The following is a 9,505-nucleotide window of genomic DNA, read 5'->3' on the forward strand; positions in this document are numbered from 1 at the left end:
ACACACTAACCCCCCCATAAACACTGACCCCCCACATACCAACAACACCCCCACACACTAACCCCCCACACACACACACTAACCCCCCCACACACACTAACCCCCCACACACACACTAACCCCCCCACACACACTACCCCCCCCCCCCACACACACATTAACCCCCACACACACTAACCCCCTACACACACTAATCCCCTACACACACACACACACACACACTAACCACCCGCCTTGATATTATTAAATGGCTCCTTTTACCCCATCTCCGCCCTATCCACTCACGCATACGCCCAACTCGCAGGCGCGTCTAGAGAGGGAGAGGTTGGGGGGGGGGGGGGGGTAGAGAGAGGGGGTAGAGAGAGAAGGCAGAGAGAGAGGGGGCAGAGACAGAGAGGGGGCAGAGAGAAAGAGCGAGAGGGGCAGAGAGAAAGTGAGAGGGGCAGAGTGAGGGTTGGAAGAGAGGGGGGAGAGAGGGGTGAGGAAGTGAGGCCAAGTTAGAGAGAGGTGGGGAGAGCGAGTAGAGAGAGGAGGGGGCAGATAGAGGCCATGCGGGTGGGGGGCGTGGTGTAGGCTGGGGGGGAGGGGTGGGGAGGAGGAGATGAGGGGGTGGAAGAGAGGCCGGGTGGAAGAGAGGCAGGGGGGAAGAAAGTCCCAACTTGCAGGCGAGTCTAGAGAGGGAGATGGGCAGAGAGAGGGGGCAGAGACAGAGAGAGGGGGAAGAGAGGGGGTCATTACCATATCGTTTTTTCGAGAAGATGTGACAACACACAAACAAATAATTTTATCACACACACACACACACACAGATCCAAGATCAGAGTTTTATAATTATGGAAATAAATAGACACAGATGTAGAGGAAAGCGTTTCAAGTTCAAATTTACTGTCACATGTGCCAATTATCGTAAAGTGATATTTGAGTTCCCATACAGCAATAACCATATAACCATATAACAATTACAGCACGGAAACAGGCCATCTCGGCCCTACAAGTCCGCGCCGAACAATTTTTTTCCCTTAGTCCCACCTGCCTGCACTCATACCATAACCCTCCATTCCCTTCTCATCCATATGCCTATCCAATTTATGCTTAAATGATACCAACGAACCTGCCGCCACCACTTCCACTGGAAGCTCATTCCACACCGCTACCACTCTCTGAGTAAAGAAGTTCCCCCTCATGTTACCCCTAAACTTCTGTCCCTTAATTCTGAAGTCATGTCCTCTTGTTTGAATCTTCCCTATTCTCAAAGGGAAAAGCTTGATCACATCAACTCTGTCTATCCCTCTCATCATTTTAAAGACCTCTATCAAGTCCCCCCTTAACCTTCTGCGCTCCAGAGAATAAAGACCTAACTTATTCAACCTATCTCTGTAACTTAGTTGTTGAAACCCAGGCAACATTCTAGTAAATCTCCTCTGTACTCTCTCTATTTTGTTGACATCCTTCCTATAATTGGGCGACCAAAATTGTACACCATACTCCAGATTTGGTCTCACCAATGCCTTGTACAATTTTAACATTACATCCCAGCTTCTATACTCAATGCTCTGATTTATAAAGGCTAGCATACCAAAAGCTTTCTTTACCACCCTATCTATATGAGATTCCACCTTCAAGGAACAATGCACGGTTATTCCCAGGTCCCTCTGTTCAACTGTATTCTTCAATTCCCTACCATTTATCATGTACGTCCTATTTTGATTTGTCCTGCCAAGGTGTAACACCTCACATTTATCAGCATTAAACTCCATCTGCCATCTTTCAGCCCATTTTTCCAAATGGCCTAAATCACTCTGTAGACTTTGGAAATCCTCTTCATTATCCACAACACCCCCTATCTTGGTATCATCTGCATACTTACTAATCCAATTTACCACCCCTTCATCCAGATCATTGATGTACATGACAAACAACAAAGGACCCAACACAGATCCCTGAGGCACCCCACTAGTCACCTGCCTCCAACCCGACAAACAGCCATCCACCATTACCCTCTGGCTTCTCCCATTCAGCCACTGCTGAATCCATCTTGCTATTACTGCATTTATACCCAACAGTTTAACCTTCTTAACCAACCTTCCATGAGGAACCTTGTCAAAGGCCTTACTAAAGTCCATATAGACAACATCCACTGCTTTACCCTCGTCAATTTCCCTAGTAACCTCTTCAAAAAATTCAAGAAGATTAGTCAAACATGACCTTCCAGGCACAAAATCCATGTTGACTGTTCCTAATCAGACCCTGTTCATCCAGATGCTTATATATATTATCTCTAAGTGTCTTTTCCATTAATTTGCCCACCACTGAAGTCAAACTAACAGGTCTATAATTGCTAGGTTTACTCTTAGAACCCTTTTTAAACAATGGAACAACATGCGCAGTACGCCAATCCTCGGGGACTATTCCCGTTTCTAATGACATTTGAAATATTTCTGTCATAGCCCCGGCTATTTCTACACTAACTTCCCTCAATGTCCTAGGGAATATCCTGTCAGGACCTGGAGACTTATCCAATTTTATATTTTTCAAAAGTGTCAGTACTTCTTTTACTTTGAAACTCATAGTATCCATAACTACTCTACTCGTTTCCCTTACCTCACATAATTCAATATCCTTCTCCTTGGTGAATACCGAAGAAAAGAAATTGTTCAATATCTCCCCCATCTCTTTTCGCTCTGCAGATAGCTGCCCACTCTGTTTCTCCAATGGACCAATTTTATCCCTCGTTATCCTTTTGCTATTAATATAGCTGTAGAAACCCTTTGGATTTACTTTCACCTTACTTGCCAAAGCAACCTCATATCTTCTTTTAGCTTTTCTAATTTCTTTCTTAAGATTCTTTTTACATTCCTTATACTCCACAAGCACCTCATTTACTTCATGCTGCCTATAATTATTGTAGATCTCCCTCTTTTTCCGAACAAGATGTCCAATTTCCCTTGAAAACCAGGGCCAACACTAAGTAAAAAGCAACAAGACACACAGCCAAATAAAATAAAAATGTAACAGAAACATCCACCACAGTGGAATCCACATTCCTCACTGTGATGGAAGGTAATAAAGTTCAATCATCTTCCTCGTTTGTTCACCCGTGGTCGGGGCTGTTGAACCCTCCGCAGTCGCCGCTGCCGACGCTCCGATGTCCGAAGCCGTCGTATCGGGTCGACGGAAACTCCGGCGTCCACAAGCCCCGAGGTTGGAGCTCCTCACGGGCGATCCTCAGCAAAGGAGGAAAATCACATCACCGTCGAGGTAAGTGACTGAAAAAAGTTTACCCCAATTTCCTCCAGCCCCCTCCCCCAGTGTAAAACAAACCTAGAAACAATAAAACATACTTAAAATACGGGAAGCGGTGACTTGGATTAATCCTGACGCCTTTCGCCAGCGAGAAGAAGACAGAGGAATGACGAAGAGTTGGCCCACGAGGGAGAGGGGGGATGACCGTTTAATTGAGATAATTCAATGTTCATGTCATTGGGCTGTAAGCTATGAGGTGCTGTCACTCCAGTTTGTGTGTCATCTCACTCTGGCAATGGCGGAGGCCCAGGACAGAAAGATCAGTGTGGGAGTGGGAAGGGGAGTTAAAATGGTTGGCAACCGGGATATCCAGCAGGCCTTGGCGGACCGAGCGCAAGTGTAAGGTGAAATGCGCGCCTAGTCTAGATACAAGGAACAGCAGATGCTGGTTTACAAAAAGAGACACAATCTCCTGGAGTAACTTGCACCTCTGGAGAGCATGGACAGGCAACATTCTAGGTCAGGACCCTTCTTCAGACTGCTTGGTGTGGTCGCCTTAGATTCCCTTCCCTCTACAGATGCGGCCTGCCCCACTGAGTTCCTCCACCACTTTAGAGGGAATGGACAGACCACGTTTTGAGTCAGGACCCTTCTTCAGATTGACTGGAGAGGGTGGGGAGAGGAAGCTGGAAAAGAGAGTTGGGGGCTGGACAAAGCCTAGCAAGTGATAGGAGGATACATAATGCTGGAGTAACTCAGCAGGATAGGCAGCCTCTCTGGAGAGAAGGAAAGGGTGAAGTTTCATGTTGAGGTTCATAGGTGATAGGTGGATATAGGTGAGGAGACACAAGAAACCGCAGATAACCATATAACAATTACAGCACGGAAACAGGCCATCTTGGCCCTACAATTCCGTGCCGAACAATTATTTTCCCTTGGTCCCTCCTGCCTGCACTCATACAATAATCCTCCATTCCCTTCTCATCCATATGCCTATCCAATTTATTTTTAAATACCATCGAACGTGCCTCCACCACTTCCACTGGAAGCTCATTCCACACCGCTGCCACTCTCTGAGTAAAGAAGTTCCCCCTCATGTTACCCCTAAACTTCTGTCCCTTAATTCTGAAGTCATGTTCTCTTTGAATCTTCCCTATTCTCAAAGGGAAAAGCTTGTCCACATCAACTCTGTCTATCCCTCTCATCATTTTAAAGACCTCTATCAAGTCCCCCCTTAACCTTCTGCACTCCAGAGAATAAAGACCCACCTTTCTCTGTAACTTAGTTGTTGAAACCCAGGCAACATTCTAGTAAATCTCCTCTGTACTCTCTCTATTTTGTTGACATCCTTCCTATAATTGGGCGACCAAAATTGTACACCATACTCCAGATTTGGTCTCACCAATGCCTTGTACAATTTTAACATTACATCCCAACCTCTATACTCAATGCTCTGATTTATAAAGGTTAGCATACCAAAAGCTTTCTTTACCACCCTATCTATATGAGATTCCACCTTCAAGGAACTATGCACGGTTATTCCCAGATCCCTCTGTTCAACTGCATTCTTCAATTCCCTACCATTTACCATGTACGTCCTATTTTGATTTGTCCTGCCAATGTGTAGCACCTCACATTTATCAGCATTAAACTCCATCTGCCATCTTTCAGCCCATTCTTCCAAATGGCCTAAATCACTCTGTGGACTTTCGAAATCCTCTTCAGTATCCACAAGTATTCAGTATCCACTATCTTGGTATCATCTGCACATTTACTAATCCAATTTACCACACCTTCATCCAGATCATTGATGTACATGACAAACCACAAAGGACCCAACACAGATCCCTGAGGCACCCCACTAGTCACCTGCCTCCAACCCGACAAACAGCCATCCACCATTACCCTCTGGCGCCTCCCATTCAGCCACTGTTGAACATCTTGCTACTGCTGCATTTATACCCAACAGTTGAACCTTCTTAACCAACCTTCCATGAGGAACCTTGTCAACGGCCTTACTAAAGTCCATATAGACAACATCCACTGCTTTACTCTCGTCAATTTCCCTAGTAACCTCTTCAAAAAATTCAAGAAGATTAGTCAAACATGACCTTCCAGGCATAAATCCATGTGCTAATCCAGGCACTAATCAGACCCTGTTTATCCAGATGCTTATATATATTATCTCTAAGTATCTTTTCCATTAATTTGCCCACCACTGAAGTCAAACTAACAGGTCTATAATTGCTAGGTTTACTCTTACAACCCTTTTTAAACAATGGAACAACATGCGCAGTACGCCAATCCTCGGGCACTATTCCCGTTTCTAATGACATTTGAAATATTTGTCATAGCCCCGGCTATTTCTACACTAACTCCCCTCAATGTCCTAGGGAATATCCTGTCAGGACCTGGAGACTTATCCACTTTTATATTTTTCAAAAGTGTCAGTACTTCTTTTACTTTGAAACTCATAGTATCATAGCTACTCTACTAGTTTCCCTTACCTCACATAATTCAATATCATTCTCCTTGGTGAATACCGAATAAAATAAATTGTTCAATATCTCCCCCCATCTCTTTTGGCTCTGCAGATAGCTGTCCACTCTGTCTCTCCAATGGACCAATTTTATCCCTCGTTATCCTTTTGCTATTAATATAGCTGTAGAAACCCTTTGGATTTACTTTCACCTTACTTGCCAAAGCAACCTCATATCTTCTTTTAGCTTTTCTAATTTCTTTCTTAAGATTCTTTTTACATTCCTTATATGGTTATATGGTTACTCCTCAAGCACCTCATTTACTTTATGCTGCCTATAGTTATTGTAGATCTCCCTCTTTTTCCGAACAAGATGTCCAATTTCCCTTGAAAACCAGGGCTCTTTCCAATTTTTACTGTTTCCTTTCAACCGAACAGGAACATAAAGATTCTGTACTCTTAAAATTTCCCCTTTAAATGTCCTCTATTTCTCTTCTGCATCCTTCCCATAAAACAAAATGTCCCAGTTCACTCCTTTTAAATCATTTCGCATCTCATCAAAATTAGCCTTTCTCCAATCAAAAATCTCAACCCTAGGTCCAGTTCTGACCCTCTCCATAATTATATTGAAACTAATGGTATTGTGATCACTGGACCCGAAGTGCTCCCCAACGCATACCTCCGCCACCTGTCCCGTCTCATTTCCTAACAGGAGGTCCAGCGCTGCTCCTCCTCTAGTAGGTACCTCTATGTATTGCTGCAAAAAAAAGATGATGGAATCTTGCATAGAACACAATTTATTTAGATGCATAGCATCTCTTGCCAGAGTGGGGGAATCGAGGACCATAGGACATGGGTTCAAGGTGACGGGGAAAAGATTTAACATGAATCTGAGAGGTAACTTTTCAACAGAGGGTGGTATGTGGATGGAACAAACTGCCGGTGGAGGTAGTTGACGCTGGGACTATCCCAAAATTTAAGAAAATGTTATAGACAGGTATATAGATAGAACAAGTTTGGAGGGATATGGACCAAATGCAGGCAGGTGGGACTAGTGTAGCTGGGACATGTTGGTTGGTGTGGGCAGTTGAGCCGAAGGTCTTGTTTCCACAGTTTATCACTCTATGACTCTAACATGAAGTGCTGCAGTAACTCAGCAGGTCAGGCAGCATCTCTGGAGAACATGAATAGGTGACATTTCACACAATGCTGGAGTAACTCAGCGGGTCAGTCAGCATCTGTGGAGAACATGGATAGGCGACATTTCGGGTCAGGACCCTTCTTCAGACTGACACTATGTTAAGAGTTCAGGGGGTGATCGGCAGTTGAGTGAAGTAAGTGAAAGAGGCGAGGGAAAATAAGGATATAAAAGGATGTGAGATAAGGAGAGAGGAATGTATATGTGCAGCTTTTAGGGACATTGGTCAGGTAGCATTTGGAGTATTGCATACAGTACTGGTCACTCCATTGCAGGACTGATGTGGAGGCTTTGGGGAAGATGCAGAGATTGTTAACCAGAATGGTTTAAAAACAAGGAACTGCAGATGCTGGTTTACAAAAAAGGTCACAAAAAGCTGAAGTAAAGAGGACATGACTTCAGAATTAAAGGAAAGAAGTTTAGGGGTAACATGAGGGGGAACTTCTTTACTCAGAGAGTGGTAGCGGTGTGGAATGAGCTTCCAGTGGAAGTGGTGGAAGCAGGTTCGTTGGTGTCATTTAAAAATAAATTGGATAGGCATATGGATGAGAAGGGAATGGAGGGTTATGGTATGAGTGCAGGCAGGTGGGACTAAGGGAAAAAAGTTGTTCGGCACTCACTTGTAGGGCTGAGATGGCCTGTTTCCGTGCTGTAATTGTTATATGGTTATATGGTTATATGGTAACACAGCGGGATAGGCAGCATCTCTGGAGAGAAGGACTGTGTGACATTTCAGGCTGAGACTGAGGAGGGTCTCGACCAGAAACGTTACCCATTTCTTCCAGCATTTTGTGTTTACCTAAACAGCGCCAATCTATCCACGTGGCGGTGTGCCAGCAGGCTGGAGGAGCGGGCAAAGGCCTTGCCACAGAGTGGGCATGGTGAAGGGGTGCTGGCCGGTGTGGACTGGCCGGTACTCCAGCAGGTGGTCAAGGCGGGTGAAGCCCTTACCACAGGACATGCAGGGGAAGGGACGCTCACCACTGTGGGTACGCCGGTACTGCCACAGGCTGGACATGCGGGTGAAACCCTTGCCACACTGAGCGCACACAAACGGTCTCTCTCCGGTGTGTATCCGCTGGTGCTCCCAAAGCCCCCATGCTCTCTTGTCACAGTGGGGGCAGCTGCTCGCCGGCGTGGGCCCGCCGGTGCAGACGCAACCCCCGCGAGCTGTCAAACGACTCACCACAGTACGGGCAGTCATAAGGCTGGCCACTGGTGTGCACGTGCTGGTGAGACAGGGCGTGGGAGGCCATGGCAAAGCTTTCTCCACACACCGGGCTGGGGACGGGACGGTTGCCGGCGTGCACCCGCTGGTGCATCAGCAGGCTGCTGGACTGGGTGAAACCCTTGCCGCACTGGGCACAGGTGTAGGGGCGCTCGCCGGTGTGGATGCGCTGGTGCTTTAGCAGGTTGCCGGAGTGGGTGAAACCCTTGCCGCACTGGGCACAGGTGTAGGGGGGCTCGCCGGTGTGGATGCGCTGGTGCTTCAGCAGGTTGCTGGAGTCGGTGAAACCCTTGCCGCACTGGGTGCAGGTGTAGGGGCGCTCGCCGGTGTGCGTGTGCTGGTGCTGCAGCAGGTTGCCGGAGTGGGTGAAACCCTTGCCACACTGGCCGCAGGTGTAGGGGCGCTCGCCGGTGTTGGTGCGCTGGTGCACCAACAGGTTGCTGGATTGGGTGAAGCTCTTGCCACAGTCGCTGCAGGCGAAGGGCCGCTCCCCAGTATGCACCCGCCAGTGCATCTTCAGGTCCTTGGACGACTTGAAGCCTTTGCCGCAGTCGGAGCAGGTGAAGGGCCGGTCACTGCTGTGCACCCGCAGGTGGTCGCGCAGCCCCGACAACTGGGTAAAGCTCTTGCCGCATGTGGAGCAGCAATGGGGCTCCTCGCCCGTGTGCACTTGCCGATGGACATTCAGGTCACTCGTCGTCTTGAAAGTCTTGTCACACTCTGAGCAGTTGAAGGGGCGTTCTCCTGTGTGCACCCGCCGGTGGACCTCCAACTGGCTCGGTCTCTGCCAGAACTTGCCACACACGTCGCACTCATAACGCTTCTCCTTGTGGTACCCCGTCATGTGGTCCTCCATCGAAGATCAGCCCCTCGAAGCTCAGCCCGCACACTGAGCAGGGGGGGGGGGGGGGGGCTCACCGGCACCCTGGCCGCCCTCAATAGCCGCTCACGTCCCTGTCTCTCCTTCCACAGCAACTGCTCCTAAACCCTGCAGGAGGGGAACACAGAGGGTCAACAAGCTGGCAAACAGGACATTACTAGTACATATTGAGTGTGTTTATGGCGGCGGAAACCGTTATATAATTCTGTACAACACACTGGCGCACCGGTACAGTTGTTGCCTCACCGCCAGAGACACGGGTTCGATCCTGACTACGGGTGCTGCCTGTGCGGAGATTGTACGTTCTCCTCTTGACCTGCATGGATTTTTACTCTGGGTGTTCCGGTTTCCTCCAACATTTCAAAGACGTTCAGGGTTGTAGATTAATCGGCCTCCGCAAAACTGCTAAATTGTCCCTAATGTGCGTGGGATAGTGCTAGTGTACGGGGTGATCGCTGGTCGGCGCGGACTCCGTGG

General features: G+C 47.6%; 1 protein-coding gene across 1 annotated transcript in view; it reads right to left on the bottom strand.

Annotated features, from left to right (window-relative positions):
• The window catches only part of LOC116982271 (zinc finger protein 239-like), a 15,613-nt gene extending 6,477 nt beyond the window's left edge, over positions 1-9,136 (bottom strand). The window contains exon 1 of the mRNA XM_033035547.1: positions 8,231-9,136. Coding sequence (XP_032891438.1) covers positions 8,231-9,004 — 774 coding nt within the window. The 5' untranslated portion in view covers positions 9,005-9,136. The remainder of the gene's footprint in view (positions 1-8,230) is intronic.
• Positions 9,137-9,505: the final 369 nt, after the last annotated feature.

The sequence above is a fragment of the Amblyraja radiata genome, chromosome 16 (genome assembly GCF_010909765.2).
Source record: "Amblyraja radiata isolate CabotCenter1 chromosome 16, sAmbRad1.1.pri, whole genome shotgun sequence".
Classification (NCBI taxonomy): Eukaryota; Metazoa; Chordata; class Chondrichthyes; order Rajiformes; family Rajidae; genus Amblyraja; species Amblyraja radiata.